This window comes from Gymnoscopelus braueri (assembly GCF_963280865.1).
Source record: "Gymnoscopelus braueri genome assembly, chromosome: 8".
NCBI lineage: Eukaryota > Metazoa > Chordata > Actinopteri > Myctophiformes > Myctophidae > Gymnoscopelus > Gymnoscopelus braueri.
In genome coordinates this window covers 13,959,082-13,982,890 of record NC_137609.1, presented here as the reverse complement: position 1 = coordinate 13,982,890, position 23,809 = coordinate 13,959,082, and the positions used below count along the sequence as shown (strand labels likewise).

The window sequence follows — 23,809 nt, the reverse complement described above, 5'->3', positions numbered from 1 at the left end:
GCAGGTTGCATATCGCTGACTGTGTCATCCACTGCAGTAGTTCTCAACCTCTTTAAATTTCAAGGATCACCCAATTTCACATTTGATACAATTTTCATGTCTGGTACGTGGTACCCCAGTCCACAGTGTTTTAACTTTCAGAGTGTAAATGGAACCAAATGGACCGATTTGTACACTCTCAGAGTTACAGACCTGTAAGGGTCCACTTGGTCCCTAACTGTCATTTATCTGGGGACTCCTTGGAACCCCCTCAATGACCCAAGGGGGGGGGGTCCCTATGTTGAGAACCGGTGATCTACTGTACTGTATGCCAGTGGTGTTCCCAGGAATTACATTTAGGGCAGGCGAGATCCCCCCCCCCCCCCCCCCCTCTATTACCCCCCAAAAAGAAATTTCAACTCAATCGAAAATCGGCGATCAAAAACCGGCGAAAATGTCGGTTTCCAAGATGTTTTGGCCATTATCTCTGGAACGGAAGGTCCAATCTGCTCAGTTTAAAGCTTGTTGGATGCGTGACTTTGAGGACATTAAGCACGCAATGACACATTTGTGGGTTATTTGGGTTTTTTAGGGGAGGCGAGATCTTAGTTGGGCAGGCGACCGCCTGTCCTGCCTCTACAGTGGGTACGCCACTGCTGTATGCTCTGCCTCCCCACCACCACAGTGAAACAGGAACAGACAGGAACAGCACATCATCATCAACAACAACAAACAAAAATCTTCATTAGGCTTGGTTTGCATCATCGAAGGTTTCTGAGGACAAGCAGTAGTAGCCTGTAGGAACGTAAACCAAGCTCGGTAGACTGCTAGTGGTTAGCTTTCACGGCGTTGGCAGTTAAATTCAATAACTCTGGACTTTAAGTGGTCTTTTATAGGCCTTGAGAGCCCTTTTTACTGTCCTTGAGAGCTCTTTCATTTGATTGCGACGTAAAACCTCCCTGTGTGCCGGTGTTGTACTGAGCTATATCAGCAGATGTGGGGAAAGGGAGAAGGCTGACAGAAATTGATTACATTCATGGCGATTTCTGAGGCAGACCTGCACATGCAATGGCACGCACGTACTGTAGAGGTGCACACACACACGCACACGCATGCAAACACACACACACACACACACACACACACACACACACACACATATGCAAACATCATTGGGGGAATGAAACCTATTAAATAACACAAGTTCATTTGCTGACTTTGCTCTACAGTGACAGTCAGCAAATGTTTTAAATAAACTGGCGAAAAATAAACTGTGATTTAACTTGAACTCATTCCAAGTGCCAGATAGTGGTTTGCCAGATTTGGACTTATGAAATATTATATAACATTTTTATACACTTTTTATACATTTAACAGAAGGTACAATATATAACTATATAATGTTTTTTTTACATTTTAAAACATGGACAACCTGTAATTATGCCATGGACCACTAGTGGTTGATAGACCACTAGTGGTTGATAGACCACTAGTGGTTGATAGACCACTAGTGGTCCATGGCAGTGGTTCAAGGTCCATTATTTATTCGGCATTTGAGCCACGGACCACCGTTTGATGGGATTTAGACTCTCAGACCCAAAACGTACAATATTTTGTTATCGTTGGATACGATTTTGTCCACAATTCCATGCTGTATTGATGTTGGAACCATAGGATAGATAAACAGGCAAAAAGTTGATCAAAATAACAATTATTCTACATTCCCTAATTGTGTAAGACTTCTTAACAATCATTTAACTCTGGAGAGCGTAAAATGAAACCAAATGGGTTTCGTTTTACACTCTCAAGAGTTGAATATCTATAAGGGTCCATCTGGTTACCAATTCTTCCATCATTTAGCTGGGGACCACCTGGAACCTCCTCAAGACCACTGGTGGTCCCCAGACCACGGGTTGAGGACCACTGCTCTATGAGGACAGAGCACTGTTGTAAACACAAGCTACCCTGTACATCCTAAAATATCAGAATGGAGCTACAGTAGGACTGGACTCATGAGACAATGCTGGTTTCTAGGGCGCCATGTCTGACCCAGAGGACACGGGCTGTCTGGGCTATAAAAGAACCAGCCTCAGTTAAGTTATTTACATTTTGGACATCTTCCCATGCTCCTACCAAGTTTGACTTTTTGCTGCTATTTGGAACTTAAATACATGTCTGTTTTCCTTTTTTTTCTCCTCCTAGACTTTCTCAAATGTCTGTGTCAAAAGATGACAGGAACTCTTTGACAACAAAGCATCTTGCAATCCAAAACCACTACAGTATGTAAACAAAGTGGCTAGGATGATAGTGTTTCAAAAGGAGGCACAAACAGGCCCTATGTGGTGTGTGTGTGTGTGTGTGTGTGTGTGTGTGTGTGTGTGTGTGTGTGTGTGTGTGTGTGTGTGTGTGTGTGTGTGTGTGTGTGTGTGTGTGTGTGTGTGTGTGTGTGTGTGTGTGTGTGTGTGTGTGTGTGTGTATTATGACTTCCAGGCTATTGACTCTGTTTATTTTTAAAGCTATCTCAGGAATGCTCCCCCCATATATTTGTAATATGTTGGATCAGAAGCCTAGTACCCACCAGACCCGTTCGAGTGACTTCCTGACGCTCAAGGTTCCATTTGTGAATTCAGAACTAGGCAAGGCAGCATTCTCTGTTAGTGCACCATCTGCCTGGAATGAGCTTCAGAAGTCCCTAAAAATCAGGCTACTGCCCTCATTGGGTCAATATAGAGCAATGGTTTCCAGCACCTTTGTACCAGACTGTAACTGTTTTATTTAAAGTTCCTATTCTTTCGTTGAAATACTGAGTATTTCTATTCTCTGATTATTAATTATTTGATGTATGTAAATGTATTCCTGTTGATTATGCTCTATGTTGTATCTCGGCTACATTGAAAATGAGGGCTTGCCCTCAACTGTACTCCGAGTTGAAATAAAGGTTATGATGATGACTCATTGAAGCACAGATTGCACTAGTACATCACTGAACATACTGTGCCATGCACTGGCGAAATGAAAGAAAGATTATAGCAGCCTGAACAAGGGTTCATATAATAAGACTGATAGTATGTAAGCTGGCATGCAGTACAGAGTGTACTGTACAACACTTCGCACACACACACACACACACACGCACACACACACACACAACCTGCACACTGCGATCCCTTCCTAGTTTCAGGGGGTGACAGGTAGGCGGTGGACGTCAAATGAGGTTTGTGTGAAAGTCAAGGTTAAAGCTGCATACCAAAAGCAGACAGGAACGGCTCTGTTACATCAGCAAGGTAGAGCGACAAGTAGATAGATTAGATGATAATGTGCAGGTGCGGTAGAGCAGCGGGCAGGACACACAGGGAGTGACAGATAGATTTGTACAGGTGCTGACAGCAGCAGGCAGAGCGACAGCTAGGATAATGTACAGCCAATCTGCTCTCCGTCAGGACCAACATGTTGAGACTAAAGGTACTTACGTAGTGGTAGTTTCACCAGAGAGACTCTGGTAAAACTACCACTATCTCTCTAAACCCATTCAATCCGGGAACGCATCTCTGTCATTTTAGATTTCTTTGGCTATTCAATGATAGCAGATATACTATGAGCTTGTAGATCTGCGACTTTTGAAAAAACGTGAAAATTGGTGCAAATCTTTGAATATATATTTTATAGCGACCATTTGTAAGTCAGGGGGTCCCTGGAAGAAAATATTTTGTTCGCTTAAAAATATATATATTCAAAGATTTGCACACATTTTCACGATTTTTCAAAAATAGCAGATCTACAAGCCCATAATGCGGCATGCCGTGCTATGAGCTTGTATATCTGTTATTTTTGAATAGCCAAAAGAAATCTAAAATGACAGAGATGCGTTCCCGGATTGAATGGTTTAAAAGAGATATATATATTTTTTTGCTCTATACATGGGATAAAGGATACTCCTGATTTGTGTCGTTCTCTTTGTATGGTATGCCTCCCAGTACAGAAAATAAATATATTTCACTCATTTAGAAATTCAATCAATCTCGGTATGTACTGTAAGTGTGTCTGTCTGCCTGTCCTTCATATTTCTCTAGAACCATTCATTTGATTGACTTCAAACGGGTGTATTCATTGCAAGGGGAGTACAGTATCGAGTGTGAAGTCGATCGTGTGAGTGGTTCTTGAGAACGCTGCAAGCAGCCATACAATGGTTCGCGACAACACTTGTTTTTTTTGGGGGGGGGGCCTTTGGGGGGGGCCAAACAGGCATGTGTTCCAAAAGGCCACGAGCTCCGAACGGGCAGGAGCTTGTGCAGCCAAGCAATCGGACAGTTCTGAACGGGCACTAACTCCAAATGGGCACTACCTGAACGCTGCGCTGCATTTGTATGTTTTTAAAGCATACAAAATACAAGCCACGCTAGTGGCCCCTTGAGACTGTGCTGCTCCTCCATGTGATCAAAGTGGCTTGGACAGGCCAATTGACACGGCTAACACTGACATCCTTAAACCTGATTCATGGTCATGGTCAATGTGGTGGAAATAGACATAAAAACACCCCTGAAAGGCCAAAATTGTTTCTACAAACAAAGGAAGAATATTTATTCCTTTTAAAATGCAAAGAGAAGCTAAATACTACGCAAAAGTGATTTGCTCGTGTCTCAGATGCTAGGAATAAACAAAGAAATGCATTGAAGTTCCTTTAGACATAAATACACACACATCTTGACATGACAGAAGCTCAAATAGTAATAAAACAACACAAGTAGAAGCTCCAGTAGCTCTAGAAATGTTACTCTGCTATCTCTGATTCACATAAAATGGACCATTGTGACAGTATTGATTAGTAGCCTTCTGATGAGACCAACAATACATTTCCTTGAATATGTCCTTTTTCAAATAAACCCACGGAAAACAACCAAGATGTCTATCTTTACTTTCAGCAAATCATTAAAGAGCCATGGCTCCTTTGTTGAGCCAATGGGGTGCATTGACACTGTCACAAAAAATCTTCACAGAATCAAACATTTTCTGTTCATGAATCACCAGGATCCTGGATGGCTTGATTCTAGGCTTAAAATAATTGATATAAATATTTTTGGAAATCTCTATGGGAAAAATGAATGGGGTCTGGAACGATGGAACCAGGAAATGGCCGCCACTGCTACTGTATGCCCTATAGGCCCAGCCAACTATAGTTCCCAATAGTTGCCAATTAGGTGCATTGGGAGCACCTGGCTAGTGCTCCCTGGAGCCCTATAAAAGAGTGCGTGCCAGCCATTCCATGGGTCCCTCTCCAGATGACGGCACCCTTTTGCTTGTTGCCTTTAGTTCTGTGCGATTGAGTTTACGCACTCTGCAACACTACATTGATCGCACATCCATACATTGCTGACATTACCGATCTTACTGAATTACGCACCTCATATCTTTTGTAAGCATCATTTAAGTTACGTCTGTTAATACATTATTGTTACTTTTAGCACTACCACTGTGTCCACCTCAGTTTGTCATGGCCCCACGGGGCGGGCTGGGTCGTGACAACACCCAGTCGTCTACTACGGCATGCAAGACCCCTTCCGTGAGGAGAAAGGAGGTGAACAGGTTCAAGCACTGCATGAACCAGGTCTCAGAGCACTGCACGCTCGCTAGCAAGGCTAAAAAGAGAAGATTCAGTAATGCCTATGGCTGCTGAGGTGGTAGAATCTGCAGAGCACACAGGAAAGCCCCAGGAAAATACTTTTGAGTATTAAAGACTCAGGACAGGGAGGGAGACAAACTGTGAAAGGCTTAAGCCAGATCATCGGCATCAGCTCTGAATGAACAGAGGAGAGAATGGAGGAGTACAATCAAAGGGGAGATTTATGGCTGAGAAAGGAACTCGGTCCTCCCCCGGAGACAGTGTTGGGTGTTTTTACTCTGCAGGGAAGGACTACGATAGGATTAGTACAGGCAATTTGAGGTCGCAAAAGCAGATGAGTCATCATTGGAGGACCTCAGCCCAACTTTTGTCTGACTGAATTCAGAGGAGCAACTACTTACAGTACGTATACAGTATACTTGTATTTCATCATTAGAGTACAGTACATGAATGTAAACTCATATGAATTACTACCTAAGAGTGAACAGTGGAGCCCGATTTTTGGGTCTTGATGCCAATTCCAATTTTGGAGAGTCCTAGATTTTATATACGAAACTACACGCATAAACTGAACTGAACACTTAACATATTTCAAAAATTACTTATTGACAACTTCACAGTGCGTCACATTGTGATGTGTACCCTTATAGATCTGCTATATTTAAAAAAATATGGCAATACCAATGTCATAAAAAAAAGGCAAATAATTGCCAGTATATTGGCCAGACCGATATATCAGTCTGGCTCTAGTGAACAGTGATTTTCTTTCATATGATAACATTATACAGTGTTATGTACTGTACAATGTAACACGTATCTTAAATGTCACGAAAGACTTAATACAATGCAAAGTGCTAGATGAATTCCATTATGTACAGAATGAAACGGGCTAAATGTGTTTACAATGCACTGACCTGTGCCACTAGAGACTGTAGACTGGGGGCAGGGTTAAGGTCGAGGCGAGCGTTAAACACAAATGCCTCTAGCCATCGTCTGAGGACACGCTCACAATATTGCCACATTCTGCAGTGCCATGCACAATCACTTGACCGTTCAATGCACATTTACACACACACACACACACACACACACACACACACACACACACACACACACACACACACACACACACACACACACACACACACACACACACACACACACACACACGTAACAACTGAGATTCGGACTTCTCTGCTACACATACACGCAAGCACACACGCACGCATAAAAGCATGTAGATTATAATGGCGGACAATATCCTCTTCAAAGCATTCACTCACGGCCAAAATGCATTCTATTTGTATGTACTGTAAAATGAAGTCATCGGAGACAACAAAAACAACTATGACACCAGAGGGAAGAACAAAGGGCACTACTCATAACTGCTCTGAGCACCTTTCATGTTCTAACACAACAAACATGATGGAAACCTTCCATCTGCACTCTGAATAATTCAGTTCAAGTGAGTGTCACACATCAAAATAATGGTTTTGTTATTCTGTATCAAACATGACACTCCCATGAGAGCTACATTTAGTTGTTCAACTTTCTTGAGGAAGAAGAAAAAGAAGAAGAGGAAGAAGAAGAAGAAGGGAAGTCATTGCACTGAATCAAAATGAAAGAGGGGTGGAAAAGACAGCGGGAGGCAATCATAGTTTACTGTCAACAGGATAAAAAGAGACATCTTTAGAGCTTCAGCTGCAAATAAACAAGCAAACAAACAAAAAAGGTGCCAAGTGCTTAAAGGGATATTTCTTTTTTTTTTAATATATTTTTATCCCGCGATTTTTGTAACCCATTTTTTTTTCACCCGGTGCCAATTTCCTAAGTGATCCTGGGCACTACACCAGCCCTACACCAGTATTACACCTGTCACCCCACAGTAGGGAGGCCAGGGCCGAGCTCATGCTTCCTTCAGGCATGAGAGCCAACTGACCTTCTTGTCACCTGACAGGGGGGAGTTTCCCTGGTTGGACGTAGCGCGTGGAAGGAACACGTTATTCCAACCAGTTCCCTTCCCCTCCATCAGGCGCCCCGGCTGTCATGGGGGAGGCGGTATAGTGACCAGGATTACTACATGTTTTTGTGAGGGTATTAACTACCCTAGGAGACACGGGGAGAACATGCAAACTCCACACAGAGTAGGCCCTTTCGCCAACCCCACCTAGGGTTAAAGGGATATTTCACTTTCAAAAAAACTTTTGGTGATTTTATCATCTACTCAAGCCTTTGGGAGCCCCCCAGACAGTTTTTAAGTTGCTCGATTCAGTATTTAGATATTTGATATTCATTTTATCAGACACGCCCCCTTCCTATACGAACCCATTGTAACTTCAAACTCCATTTTAGCCATGTTAGATTCATCAAAAACACCCGTCCTTGGTTCTGGTGACTCACCCTGCCCTCCTAATGCGTGAGGGGGCCGTGTTTTTCCGAGATTTTTTTTCATTTATTTTATTTTATTTTTTTATTGTATTTAAATTTTTAATTTTCCCCCAAAAAATATTAAAAATAAATGAAAAAAGTTATTGAAAAAACACGGCCCCCTCGCGTATTAGGGGGGCGGTATGAATCACCAGAACCAAGGACGGGTGTTTTTGATGAATCTAACATGTTAAAAATGGAGTTTGAAGTTACAATGGGTTTGTATAGGAAGGGGGCGTGTCTGATAAAATGAATATCTAATGTCTAAATATTGAATCAAGCAACTTAAAAACTGTCAGGGGTGCTCACAAAAGCCTGAGTAGACGATAAAATCACCAAAAGTTTTTTTGAAAGTGAAATATCCCTTTAAGTGTTAAGTAATCTATTGACAAATTATAGTTTTGATTTCTACCAGGCAGTTCATTGCATACACCCGGAGTCCCAGATCTAAACTAGTCTCTGATTCTATGGCTAAAACGAAAACGAGGAGCTCTCCAGTTCCCCTGGATCGGCGTGGAGAACCACAGATCATGCCTGCTCTAACAGACTCCCGTGATGCTCTCTCTCGCTCTATTCCCTCCTCTGCTGTGAGGCGTCAGTCTGTTGTATCAGTTAAGCGCATAAACACTGATTAACAAGCAGCGGGCTGAAATACGCCCAGTGTTTATCAGCTAATGAACAGGCGCACCCGGCCCATCCACACCGTGTCAGCTCTGGTGACGCAAAGAGCTTCCTGTCATGTCGGTTCTTCCCCTGAGCCAAGGAACACACGCCTTATCTAACTGCCTCATCTAAATTGCTGTTCTTCTACTACCACTCATGTGTGCTTCTGCATATATGTTCATGGTGGGTGTGTGTGTGTGTGTGTGTGTGTGTGTGTGTGTGTGTGTGTGTGTGTGTGTGTGTGTGTGTGTGTGTGTGTGTGTGTGTGTGTGTGTGTGTGTGTGTGTGTGTGTGTGTGTGTGTGTGTGTGTGTGTGTACACACAACCATAGAAACCATCTGTTCACATGGAGCTAGAATGAGTCATAGGCCAGATCTAAACCATGGCATCTGGGGTGTGACATCTACCTGCCAAACCTCCCCATACAGAAGCTCCCTGTTTCCCTTTTACAATAGAAAACATAGCAGGGTTTAAAGTCCCAAGGTGATACAAATGGGTAGCCCTGCCACTAAATTGTTTCTATTCTCTAGGGGTGATTGACTCAGAACTTGATAGAAGGATTAACACTAGACCAAAACAAATATATGTATTTACTATATTTTCAATTTTTCAATTCAATTCAATTTTATTAAAGTGTCAAATCACAACAAGTTGTCTCAAGACACTTTACATGTAGAGAAGAGACCCGACATCCCACCCTGAGCAAGCAATTTTGCGACAGTGGCAACGAAAAAAAAACGTCAGGCAGACCCTAGGCTCTAGGGTGACGGCCTTCTGCCTCGACGTGTCGGGGGAAAGAAGAGAGAGAGAGGGAGAGACAGACAGAGGAGAGACAGAAAAAGATACAGTGCAAGTAGTAACTATTTTGGCACAGTAATAGGTTCGCTTACATTGATCATGTTTGTAAATATTGGAGTAAAACATACCTATTGATTCATGACGGGGTAAGAAAGTTCCCATTGGAATATTTTCCATCTACAAATCAAACTCTTTACAATGTACATAAACTGAATTTATTTGTTCAAAACTATCCTGGATTGGGCATTTAACCACTATACTCTTTAGCACAGTGGACATACGTTGTAAATAGTTGTATGTATCGAGTCGACATGACTCCCGGCTTCATGCCATTGCCAAGGAGTGCAAAGCACTGGACATTACATTTCATTACATGACAATAGATAAATATATAAATAAGGCGTTGTTTGGTTTAGTGATTGACTTTCTATCTCCCAGCTAATGAGGTTTCAGGCACAGAGGTCTCACCCCCCCCCCCCCCCCCCCCGCACTCTGTGGATTCACCTCCCGGCTAGAACTATCTCTGTCAATCACAGTGGATTTAACAACGCATGCATGCGTGTTTCTACGCACGGACACACACACACAAACACACACACACCCGTGCAAATACCGCACACACACACACACACACACTGACAATTCCCCAATCATGACACCGTTATGGATGTTTATCGATGGGCTCAACGGAGGATTGTGTTAATGGTTAATCAATGCCATATAGAGTGACCCTATATGCACGTGTAAGCCTGTACATGGGCCTCCAGGCTTATCTCCATCCACAGCAATGATAGTTTGACCACCTCCATCATTTATAAAATATGATAATTGAGATCTATTTACATTTACAAAGTAAGCATATTGTCCCCAACCCTCATTCTATTCTTACCATCTCTCCTTGGACAGACGTGGGCACACACAACATTATGTGAAAACACTCACACTGCCTTCAACCTCACGATAGATATGTATAACGATACAGAGGTAGCCTCTGTATCGATACGATTATCGGCAAGGAATACGATTATTAACAGTGAGGTTCTCCTATAAGCCCTCCTAGGGTTTCTTACCTCACCGGCAAAACAATATTCTATCATCTTTCCTAGGAAAGAAGTAGTATACTATGTATATGTATATGATTCCTGTTGTGTTAAATCAATTAAAAAAAGGAAATAATAATAATAATCTAAGCGTAATTCAACCCTAAATCCAAGCCCTAACCCTCACTGTATGTAAAATCTGACATCTGTGGTTCTCACAAAGCCATAAACACATACAGTACAGTACAGACACACCTCACCCATTGATTAGTGTGAATCTTAAAGAGCCACGACAGAGAGAGAGCTTAACCTCTGGGGACTATCTCTAACCTACTTTATCGCAGCCTTGCAGTTGTTCCCTCCACTCGGCTCTGTTTCCTAATGATTTCTCCTGGCCACGCCATTCACAGTAATGGAGCCCACTGTGTGTGCCTGCTGATCAATGGGGAAAAGTGCAACTAGGCCCAGACAACACGGCATTGAGGTTTTGGGGCTGCAACTCATCTGTCAGTCTGCTTGTTGTTAGAGCACAGTGCTCTGGGTCCCAAAATGACACCCATCAATATACATGAACACTCACAGGCAAGAGCTAATGAGAGAGTATGTGTACAAGCACACATACGCTCCCATTCTCCAGCAGATACACAAAGAATAAAACAGTGAGAGGGATAAAGATCAAAAATACCTTGTTTGAGAGTGATAGAGAGAGAGATGGAGAGAGAGAAGCAGAGAGAGATAGAGAGACATACAGAGATCAAATGTAATGCCCAGAGTAGTGTTGAAGGTCAAGTGGAGTGTATCAGTTCAAACAGCTCGGAGCGAAAAGGTCACACGCACCCAAAGCTCAAAATAAACCATGCCACTCCCCTTACCCACACACACACACACACACACACACACACACACACACACACACACACACACACACACACACACACACACACACACACACACACACACACACACACACACACACACACACACACACACACACACACACACACACACACACACACACGAAGAAGAACAAATCAGAGGGTCTTGATGTTGAGCTTCTCCATACATGATCAGCGCATTTTGTTGGTGATGTGTCTATGTGGTGTAACACCTGTGTGTGTGTGTGTGTGTGTGTGTGTGTGTGTGTGTGTGTGTGTGTGTGTGTGTGTGTGTGTGTGTGTGTGTGTGTGTGTGTGTGTGTGTGTGTGGGTGTGTGCGCGCGCGCGTGCTTTCATTGTGGTATTTCATTAATTAAGGCTCCGTGCTGCTGTGAATTCATCTCCTCTTTCTCTGCTTACATTAATTAGAGAGAGACTCCATCTTTTCCAAACTGCCAGCCCAGTAGAAATTGATTCTAACACTGCCCTGTGCACTGCTATGGTTGCAAAGGCATGCATGTACACACACGCACACGCACACGCACACGCACACACACAGCGATTTTCTTGCTCAATACTTGCAATTAGACTACCATTCATTCATTGGTTAACATCCCTCCATCATGAGCGAGGGAAGGCTTTGGAAGAAAGCATTAAAATGCCTTCATTTCTGGCCCTCACATCTCTTTTCAGGTTTTTCCTCTACCCCATCTTCCACTTGGGACATAGATAAATCTGATTTCATACCCCATGCCACCCATGGATGTGGTTGGCGCACACACACACACGCACACGCACACACGCACACGCACACACACACACACACACACACACACACACACACACACACAGTAACTGACAAGTTTCCACCCACAGATTTCACCCCCCCCCGCCTCAATCTCCAATGGGAAAGGAAAATCTGTGTTCCAGTGCTGATGATTTCAAAGAAAGGAAATGCATGGGATGTCTCCTGATGACATAACAGGGGTTGCTGACGTGAACGACAGCGTCAACTGTAACTGGGAGAAGAGGAGTAAGCATTACTTATGTAGGTCACATTAAAAACACATGGAGTTATCACGTACTGAGCCAGCGAAACCAGGCAGCCAGCCAACCAATCCGACAGACAGCCAGTGGTGTTCAAAGCACAGTTCTAAGCTGCACAGAGACCAAGAAAAAGGCAACCAAAAGAAAAAGAAAAACAATCTCTGCTCATACAGAGATAATTGGATCTACAAGCCCAGATGAGAGTCCCAATCAATTATTTACTTCGACGAGTTGTGAAAGAACAGTGGGGAAAAAAGCATGTTGTTCTGGTAAACAGTAGCTATAACATAAGGCTATGTTTCAAACAGAGTTTGTAATCGTAATGCAAAGGATGAACTTCATGTATGCTATGCTTTAGTATCACCTGTATACATTGTGAATAGACCTTGTTTCTTACTGTGAGCTGGTGACGATGGCTATTTATTTGTATCAGTTGCTTTGAAACTAGAAATGGCTTAAGATTAGCCATTGGCGGTAGTAGTGTGCACATGCATACATGCATAATTGCAGTATGTGCGGGTCCTCCTGATATGTCACAGGCTCAGCACAAACTCCTACCCAGACACCACTACACCGCTGAGTAGGCATGTAATGATTTATCGTAAATCGATTACAATCGATTCAAACTGGTGACAATTTAAATCGATTAAATAAAAAAGATATCGCGGTGCAAAAAATAGCCCAAAAGAAGAAGAAAATACAGGATCTTTGTAAGAGAATTGAGAGAAGAAGAGAAGTTTTCAGTCATTTGCTACTGTATTGAAAAGAGGATAAGAGAAAACACGTTATTGTAAAAAAAAGAATAAAAGAGCAGAAAATAAATTTGTGTAAGAGAAAATAAAAGATTTTTCGGTCATTTGTCTGGAAAATAAATGTGTGTTTAAAAAATGGTGATATTGTGATTCAAATCGTATGGTGAGTTGAGTGAAATCGTTACATGCCTACCGCTGAGTGCACCTACATGACTTAGACTGTGTGTGTATATTTCCTTAGGGGATTTGGGTTGCATTTGACCTAGAAAGACTGTCACAGGTCACACACTAGATCAGTGTGGTGTGATTGTGTGCTCTGAACATTAAGTGGTTGACCTACCAGGACATGACTGGGAGCAGGACAACATGAAAGTTTACATAAAAGGGTTGAAAATATCATATCAAAGACTAAAGGTCATTACACACCGGCGAATATGCGAATATACGCAAAATTTGGACTCGTTCCGAATAATTAAAAGACGCTTTTTCGCTTTTTCGCTCCATGTAAGCTCCACGTATTATTCGCATGAAAAATTCGCCCCCGGTGTGTAAGGGGCTTCAGGCTATCCAAAAGTGGGGTTTTGGAGTGGCGAAATATATTTAGTCTATTTCCATAGACCAAATATATATAATATATCTTCAAGTATACATATTTTTTCCATTGTTCATTTTTACTTGTTTTATTTCTACAGCATGGGACATAAGTGGACATTTGCATGTGATGTGACGGCTCAAAATGGAGGACTGGGTGGAGATAAGGAGGGATGGAAATGTTTTGGAAGGGCTGTTTATGCAAAATAATACTCAAGAGGGGAATTCTTAGACATGGTAATAAAACATGCAGCATGATGATGGTGGTGGTGATGATGGGTACTTGCGACGCAGTCATAACACAGTAGCAACCATATATTGTTAGTGTTTTCAAAGACGGTCCATCTTGAACAGAAATGGAGGGCAGGGAAGGATGTGCCTGTGTAGGTATTACATGTATAACGGTTCCCAGAGTCCCTATTGCCAACGGATACAGTCTTAAACTGCTACTTTTAGACGTTCAACAACAACAGGAATAACAGACTGCAGGTACTCACAGTGGCCAGTCCTGCAGGGGTCGCTCTGAGCGCTGTCAGCAGAGTGGGCCGAGGAGGAGGCCGAAGACACGCTGGAGCTCCTCACGAAGCCGAAGGCAGCCAGGCGACCCGGGGGAAGGCGGCTGGAGGTGAAGCCCGGAGGGCGAAGGCCTGACTGGCTGGCTTTCGGAAGCAGGGTCCTGGGGGCCTGAGACTGGCCTGGAGCTGGGACTGGAGCTGAAGGTGTCGGTGCAGGAGTGAAACTCTGCTCCTCTGTTGAGAGAACACACAAGAAATATTGTTTATTTGTGATTATTTGGCATTTTTTATGTTATTGTTTGTTTGTCTGTTTGGTGATTGGCATTATGTATGTTATTTGGCAGTAGAAATTGCATTTAAATGTAACGAAAAAGGCAAGAGCAAGTATAGTTGAAGTAGTAGTTAATGATGGTGAACAGTAGGAGCTGTTATTTACGTTTTGGTGTTGGCATATCATTTTGGTTAATTTGTTGTTCTGTCTAGACACTTGGTGGCGGGCATTTAATTAACATGCACAGGGTGTGAATAGGAAGCACAGACACACAGGTGCTTTAATTAGTGTGGGCACAGAGTGAAGGAGAGCACACTGTTCCTTCCAGACAAAAAGCAGACAGAGAAAAAGAAAAAGACGAACAGAGTGAAGAAAAGCCATTTGTAGCATCTCGGTTGGTTATCAGGACAAATTCAGTTCATGTGGTACAAGAAATAAATTAGTTTTATTGAATGATCAGGTATATCAGGTATTCTAAAAGCTTTCAAATATTTTGTTATTGTTATGACCTTGAGGTCGTATTTATTTATTTGTATGTGGATTGGCTCTATATGTGGTATATGTGTCTTCCTTTGATTGTGACTGAGTTGCAAATGGTTGTGTGATTGGTGTGGTGAAGTGGGTGTGCATGATTGGTTCCAGGTGGTGTGTGATGGTTGGTGGACTGTGTGATTGAGCAGGAGGTGACCTGGGTGCTGACTGGCCTGGAGATGACCAAGGAAGGTAAATTATGAAAGAGACACCAACGTAATTTTCTCTATTCAGCAATAGCCGGCAGATTCGTCGCACTGGGTGGAAAACTGCAACCGGGACTTCCAACGGTGGACCAGCTTATAAATAATCACTATTTCTGAATGACTGAGACCTTTGTAAAATACTCGGTCCATGAAAGTAAAAGAAGACATATCACACATTGTTTTCTGCTGTGTTGCTTTTCGATGTGCACACTGTATACTTTTATGTATCTAAAGAGCACAAAGTAAGTTAATGAACGTGCCAAAGTGTCACAAGACTGTCCATCGTTGCCAGTCGGACAACCAAATCTTGCGCTACTACTGAGCCAGAAACGATACCTGCCGCTGTTTAGATGACTCAATAAAAATACATCGAAAAACAAGTAATCAATATAGCTGCAAGCAGCAATAATACGGGGCCAGTGAATGGAGAGAGAGATAGAGAGAGAGATAGAGAGAGAGAGAGAGAGAGAGAGAGAGAGAGAGAGAGAGAGAAAGACATGGAAACGGAATAGATTGAAGAGAAAGAGAGAGAGACATGGAAATGGAATAGATTGAAGAGAAAGAGAGAGAGAGAGACGTGGAAACGGAATAGATTGAAGAGAGAGAGAGAGAGAGAGAGCGAGAGAGCCATGGAAACGGAATAGATTGAAGAGAGAGAGAGAGACATGGAAACAGAATAGATTGAAGAGAGAGAGACATGGAAACATAATAGATTGAAGAGAGAGAGATGGAAGCAGAATGGATTGATTGGACATCTCAACCTATAGCCATTAACACATTAACCGCCAAGAACGTAGTCCTACGGTCCGTTAAATCCAACTGTTAAGCGCCGAGACCGTAGCCCTACGGGCTGCGGTCTTTTCGCGCATGCGCGGTCCGGGTGCACTTTCGGAATTTTTTTGATCCACTTCCGTTTCCGGTTTGATGACCGGAAATAGAATTATTTGGGATCCGGTTTTGACGATCACGCCCGCTCCCATTCTACAGACGAAACTGAAACTCAATTCTCTTCCTGTTGTTTTTTCTCCTCGCATTTCACTGTTTAACGTAATCCGCTCTAACTACAACATGGATACCCCGTTTGACACGCGATCTTCACTGGGAGATACAGGGAGATCTCGCGGATGTAAACAGACCGTGTAGAGCTCAATCTTAAGGATTTTAACAAGATCTATGGCGACATGAAAAAAACAAAAAAACAACAAAAACACCTTGGCACTGGTGAGTACATTATGAGATTAACCTCTGGCGGTCGATGTGTTAAGAGGAATCGAACCCTAAACCTTCGGATTGACATGCTGCAACACTACCTATAGTGCTATAGCTTTGTACAGGCTGAGGTTGTCTGTTGAAGATAAAAGTGAACCAGTGAAAGCAGCCGATCTACAAGCTCAGAAACACGTTGCTATCTGAAAAGTTTTGAGATTGTAGATCGGCTATTTTCAGAATGAAGTATGTCATACATTGAAAAAACATACTCTCAAATAAGCATTTCATGTTATCTTTATCAATTGCACATGAATTCATTGATAGAGTCATGTTGTTTGCATTGCGCTTTAAATGAAGTCTGCCTGAAGTGAGCCTTGAACTGGCGGCCTTGCGGTTGTCAGGCAGACGCTTAAGCGAGAATCCATTGGATCGACAGACCTGAAATGGTGAAAAAGCAGCTCACACAGATGATACAGAAAGAAGACCATGCAATAAACATGAGCATTTTAAACCCTCACTAACCCTAACCTCAGTAAAACTATGCCTACCCCTAACGTCAAGAAATACTATGCGTAAGAATGCCAAATCGCGATCACCTCACACATCGTCGGGGACGGGGATCGAACCGGTGACCTCCGGACTCATAGGCTGCCTTTCTTCTCATTGAGCTAGAGATATGATAGTCCTTGTAGTGTCTGTTGATATATATAACTCTTTCCGTCCCTGACGGACCAGGCCTTTGTTTTGTTAACTACTCTAGATCACTGGTTCCCTAACCATCTACCGATAGAGAGAGAGAGAGAGAGAGAGAGAGAGAGAGAGAGAGAGAGAGAGAGAGAGACGGAATAGATTGGAGAGAGAGAGAGAGAGAGAGAGAGAGAGAGAGAGAGAGAGAGAGAGAGAGAGAGAGAGAGAGTGAGACATGGAAACGGAATAGATTGAAGAGAGAGAGAGAGAGAGAGAGAGAGAGAGAGAGAGAGAGAGAGAGAGAGAGAGAGAGAGAGAGAAATGGAAACTGGAGAGAGAGAGACAGACAGACATGGAAACTGGAGAGAGAGAGCTCACAAAACGTTGCTATCTGAAAAGTTTTGAGATTGTAGATCAGATATTTTCAGAATGAAGTATGTCATACATTGCAAAAACATACCCTCTCAAATAAGCATTGTTATCTTTAACAATTGCACATGTATTCATTGATACAGTCTTGTCGTTTGGAATGCACTTTAAATGAAATCTGCACCATGTGAGGCTTGAACCGGCAACCTTGAGGTTGTGAGGCATTCATTTAAGCGGGAAGCCATTGGACCAACAGACCTAATCTAGTGAAAACGGAGGTCAGACAGATAATACCATTTCACGCAAATAGCTGAAAAATCCTGGGTTTAAGTGTTTTTCAAACTGCTCAAAATTGCGGACAATCTAAGGGCGGAGCTTACTGGTCAAAGCGATAGATGTGTTCCTCATGAGTCAAGGCACAAGTGTAAGCAAGTTTCACGACTTTCGGCCAAACGAGGCATGACTTTTGCCTGTTTAAAGTTTGCATTTAAAAAAAAATGCTATAGCGCCCCCCTTTGGCCAATTGGAGTGAGATTGTTTTCAGTGATATTTGGAATGACCCTCTACATTACTGCAAAGTTTCAAAGAAATATGAGTCTTGCATGTATGTGTTAGGGGCAGATGAATAATTTTCATAAAACTGCAATAGTTAAAACCTATATCCTCCTGGGATTTTTGAGTAATCTGCACGAAACATTTTACACATGAATTTAGGACCTTTGCCGACAAAACAAAAGCGGCGGATTTTCCATAAGTGAAAAAATGCAGAAGTTAGGAGCCAATGACTGTTTTTCATATAATTCAAAATGGTGGGCGATCTAAAGGTCAGAGGTCAAAAGTCAGACCACGAAAGTTGTCGGGCATGAAGAGCCACATGTGTGTATCGAAGTTTCATGGCTGTAGGTCAAACAGGGCATGAGTTGTACCTGTTCAAAGTTGGTACTTTCAATTGAGTGCTATAGCGCCACCCTTTGACGAATGAGTTTGAGAATTATTTCTTGATAGCTTTTCATGACCCTCTACCATATGGCCGAGTTTCGTAAAAAGCGTATGCACGGTTAAGCCAGAACTGCCAAAAACAAGTGTTTTTCAAACTGCTCAAAATTGCGGACAATCTAAGGGCGGAGCTTACTGGTCAAAGTGATACATGTGTTCCTCATGAGTCAAGGCACAAGTGTAAGCAAGTTTCACGCCTTTCGGCCAAACGAGGCATGACTTATCCCTGTTTAAAGTTTGCTTTCAAAAAATTGCTATTTTTTATTTTATTTTTTTACTCCTTTGGCCAATTGGAGTAAGATTGGTTTCAGTGATAATTGGAATGACCCTCAACCTTTCTGCAAAGTTTCAAAGAAATGTGAGTCTGCATGTGTGTGTTAGGGGCAGATGAATAATTTTCATAAAACTGCAATAGTTAAAATATATCTCCTCCTGGGATTTTCCATAAGTGAAAAAATGCAGAAGTTAGGAGCCAATGACTGTTTTTCATATAATTCAAAATGGTGGGAGATCTAAAGGTCAGAGGTCAAAAGTCAGAGGGTGAAAGTTGTTCAGCATGAGGAGACGCATATGTGTATCCAAGTTTCATGGCTGTAGGTCAAACAGGGCATGAGTTGTACCTGTTCAAAGTTGGCATTTTCAATTGAGTGCTATAGCGCCACCTTTGGACGAAAGATTGTGAGAATTATTTCTTGATAGTTTTTCATGACCATCTACCATATGGCTGAGTTTCGTAAAAAGCGACAGCACGGTTCAGCCACAACTGCGAAAAGTGGCAGACTCGGAAGAATACAGGGAACATTAATACAGGTCCAGAGCTGAGCTCTGGCCCCGTAATAAAACAACCTGTGATATACTCTCATTCACTGCAATGTATTTCAGTAAACTTCCAGTGCGAGTTTGCCACCCATGAGCGTCAATGGTGCATGCCCAGCGTCCAGCGCGTCCCTTCCTTGATTTACCTTCCTTGACAGCTTCCAGGATATAAGTGCAGCTGACACCAGTCAACTACTCTCTCTCCTGCCTGGCTCCCACCATGACCAACTGTAGCTCTTTGTGTTAATTGTAGTGTTGTTTAGTGTTCAATTTAAGATAAATACTAACAGTCAATGAAAGGGTAGGGGTGGGAGGCCTTTTTGTTTAATGCTATTTAATGCTGTATTCGGTTAGGGAGGTAGGGAACATTTTCGTGTTTTGTTTTTAGGTGGGTTAGTTGATATCAATTGAGGTCCTTTTTTGTTGTTGTTTTGGATACTGACTACTTTTAAACTATAACAAATTGTCCTTGGACTGTTAACTAGTATGTTGGTCATCCTTGGGATCAGGGAAGGGGGGGAGAGCACATTTTTGTTCCGCCTTAGGTTTCCCCTGGGCCAGGGCCTAACAGTTATGTTAAGAAAAGCAGAAAAAGCCTCAGCCTTCCTGAGGTCAAACATTCGTCCAACAGAATGTACAGAATATGAGCCAGACAGACATATCAAGAATACAGACAATGGTAAACGAGGCAAAAGCACCGTTCCCTGAGCGCCCACTCGTCTGGTAATGAGCTGCATTGGTATTTCGTTTTGTGTGAGTCACCGCCGGTTTGCTGTGGTATGTGGTGCTGAATGGTGAGTCACTGTTTTCCTGTGTTGTGTGGTGCTGAAAGGACAGCTCCCCAGTGAGAGGAGGTACACTAAGGGCTGACAGAATAATAGCCTCAATTTCATGGGTGGCTGAAAAGTTTCAACACCACAAATATAGTACTGTAAATAGCCTACCGCTGGCGGATACTACCTTTTGTGTGTTCTGTGTGTGTTTACTGCATGTGCGCATGTGCGTGTGCTTTCGTGAACTCAATGAACTCGTTACACACCAAACAGGAGGTTCAGATCAGTACACACAGAATACTAATTTTCCCATGAATCATTTAACATCCTGGGTTGATTAAGGTCTGTTGGGCTGCAGGAAAAACTCTCTGCATGACTGTTCCAACTAGATCAATGCATCCTTAACGACCACAGCACAGAAGACGATGACTTTCTACTGCTTCTGACACATTTTGGCTCAGTCTGTCCACACGGACAGGCCAGGCAGCATGCCACTGCTGCTTGCATCTGGTGCCAAGTTTTGGGATTCAGCGACATGAAATATGACAAGTGCACTTGTCATATTTGTGCACCTATACAGCCTTATGTTATAAGGCTGTATAGGTTTCAGTCACAGGTGACACTTTTGGCAGGCATTACTCATGTCCTTGTGTCAAGAATTCCTCTGTAAATGCAGTGCCTATCCTTGAACTGGAAATCGTTGAAGCAGGCCGACAACTTGGTCCAGCAAGGCCAAGGAAGACGAGAATAAAACATTGTTTCCTGTATGGATTGTACAGTATATCAACCAAGCAATGAATCAGCAGGGGTGCTGTCATATCCTTAAAGGTCTTAAGAGGGGAAAAAGCGATGAAGCATAGCAGAAGAACAAGAAAGAGAGAACATGAGACAGGGTATTGACAGAAAACACAGAGAGAAAGAGAGAGAGAGAGAGAGAAAGGGAGAGTAATCATGGCTTTGTAAGTGACAGCAACACAACAGTGTTGTAGTAGTAAGCAAAAGAAACCTTCCTTCTGAGCACTCAGCAAAACAGTTGAAACGTGCAGTCTCTCTCTCTTTCACACACGCACACCCACGCGCACGCGCGGCGGTCAGTGAACAAATCCACAGGCCTCATGTAGGAGACCCCCCACCCGCCTCCTCCTCCTCCTCCCCCCAATCTTTGGCTGCTGAAGCCTTCAGCACAGGGCCTTGATCCCAAGCAGGGGAAGAGCATTATGTCCTGCTGGCTGGAGAGATAAGGTAGACAGACCTCCTTTCCTCTCCATTTGGCACAGCTGTGAGCTTCGATGCTCACTGCACAGTAAACACAACACCCAAACTGGGCGGAAAAAGCGAATCAGAAGCATTCCACTTCTTGAAGATCGACAGGTCAGGCATGGCAGTGGACATGTGTGTGTGGATGGATGTGTGTGTGGACTGTGCGCGCGCAGGTGTATTTGTTTGCCTCGTGTGTATATCCTTGCTGTCGGGCAGAAACCTTGTATTTCCTTTTTGTATGTTTTCAAAGTCCTACTTTATCATACCACAGTGTCACCCAAAAGTAGCTGAAAATAGCTACAAGCTCACTCATTTTTTATTTATTTTTTAAGTGAAAGTGAAAGTGGTTAAGTCTGTTGATTTTATAATTATTATTATTATTTTTTATTTAACAGTTTTGGACATACAGTACATGGTTTCCACCCGACAGCCACGATATAGTACATGAGTCAGAGACACATAGAAGGAGCTAGAGAGAGTGACAGAGAGAGGGAAAGGTGGAGAGGGGGAGGGTCCCGTCAACGATGCTACCCTGAAACACCCATCCACCATCAAAGCCCATCCCCAAGAGCTCCTGTCCACATGCTCATCCCCCCCCCCCCCCCTCTCTCTCTCTCTATCTCTCTCTCCCTCCCGCCCTTCCTCCCTCCATCTCTACCTCGGTGCCGCATTGATTAAATTGCAGCCCGCTCTTCTTGAGTGAGGGGGTCAGAATCATTAAAGATAAATGGCCTCGCTCCTGTCTCCCTCCTCCTCCTCCATTCATCCCCTCTGAGAGACCAGGCGGAGAAGTGGGCCTGACAACCGTCCAATCAGGGGGCCAGATGCCACAGGCCCACGCTCCCGGTAATTGAAAACACTCATTATTCATATATAACATTACAATATGCAGGAGAGAAAATAATTTGTAAAAACGAAATGTGACTTTGCTGCACAGTTTTTTTTCTTCTATACCCCTCTGTTTCCGGTACAGGTGTTGGAAAAGGTGTATTCAAAAGTATTTTGTTCCAGGGACCCCCAGAAGCAAAGATTTGAGTTACAAATGTTCGCTTTAAAAATATATATACACTCAAAGATTTTCACAAACCTTCACGATTTTTCAAAAACAGCAGATCTACAAGCTCATAGCGCGGCACCGAGTGCCGCGCTATGAGCTTGTATATCTGCTGTTTTTGAATAGCCAAAAAAATCTAAAAATGACAGAGATGCGTTCCCGGATCGAATGGGTTAAACCTTGTTCTCTCCTTTAACCAATCAATCTCTTCTGAAATGTTGTCTTATTACCAGAAGAACTTCATCTACATGCTTAAGAATAGAAAAATATTAATGCACGCGGCAAAACATGCAACCGCTGAGATGCATTACAAAATCAGGGCCAGAACTGTCAATAGCGCCTCCGAGACATTTACGTTAATGAGGGAGAAAAAAAAAACAACCCACTTTAATTAGAAACCAAGGTGACTCGAGACAGCCTACATTGATCTCTGCTATAGGGCGTTAAATTGAATGTTATTCAATTTCACCACTTTAATGCACCCCCGCTCCCTGCAGAGGCACTCAAGCAAAATGGCTGAGTTAACGACAGTGTAAGCTGGGAGGAGATGGGTACACAATTTATGGAAGCCATGGGTGGTTTCATGATGAATGTGGCCGGTTAGGAGAATCTTTCTGCAATTTGCTTTTCCTCATTGAAGAAAGATTGTTAATGCCTACAGTTTAATTTGACAATTTAATACAAATGTTATGTCTCCCCTTTGTTCTCAACCGTATTTGTTTTCTGGTTTGCAATAAAAAAAGATGACCAAAACATCATTGTACACTGATGGTGGCCACAGGCAGACACATCTGTAATCTTAAAATGTTACCCCCTGATAAAAAAGTGTTTGGACCGTGAATATTCTGGTGCCTCAAAGTTTAAACTTTTCATTATTAGTTTTCTGACACTTTCACCCTTTGTGAAATCTTAAAAAATGTATATAGCTAGATAAGAGTGTAGATGGTAAATCCAAAATGTGAATTATAGTTATGCCGTGTGCCAGGGTATGATAATACGTAACAGTCACTAAGTTTATCATTGTTTATTAATTGTTATTTTCGTGTAACCAAAATGTTAGGGAAAGGGCTCAAGATACATTTCTGAAGAGAGAATGTGAAATAAACATGAATTGATAAATTGTAATGGGTGACACCTTAGCAACACCAGCACGTTCTCCAACCACCACTGCTGGAATGCTGTCTAATTCACATGACTCTGACTACCATAGCAGTAACAACTGATCTTACTGGCTTTCATTCTGACCAAATATCCCCCCCCCCCCACCCCTCTGTTTGAACATGTATTAATTCGTGAAATCGGCTTATGTGATGTTTGGTGTTTGGAAAAGTGT

At 42.8% G+C, this 23,809-nt stretch overlaps 1 protein-coding gene across 1 annotated transcript in view; it reads right to left on the bottom strand.

Annotated features, from left to right (window-relative positions):
* The window catches only part of mtus2a (microtubule associated tumor suppressor candidate 2a), a gene marked incomplete at both ends in the record, with an annotated part of 63,656 nt that overhangs the window by 19,286 nt on the left and 20,561 nt on the right, over positions 1-23,809 (bottom strand). Inside the window, 1 exon segment of the mRNA XM_080435954.1 lies at positions 14,287-14,538. Coding sequence (XP_080292080.1) covers positions 14,287-14,538 — 252 coding nt within the window.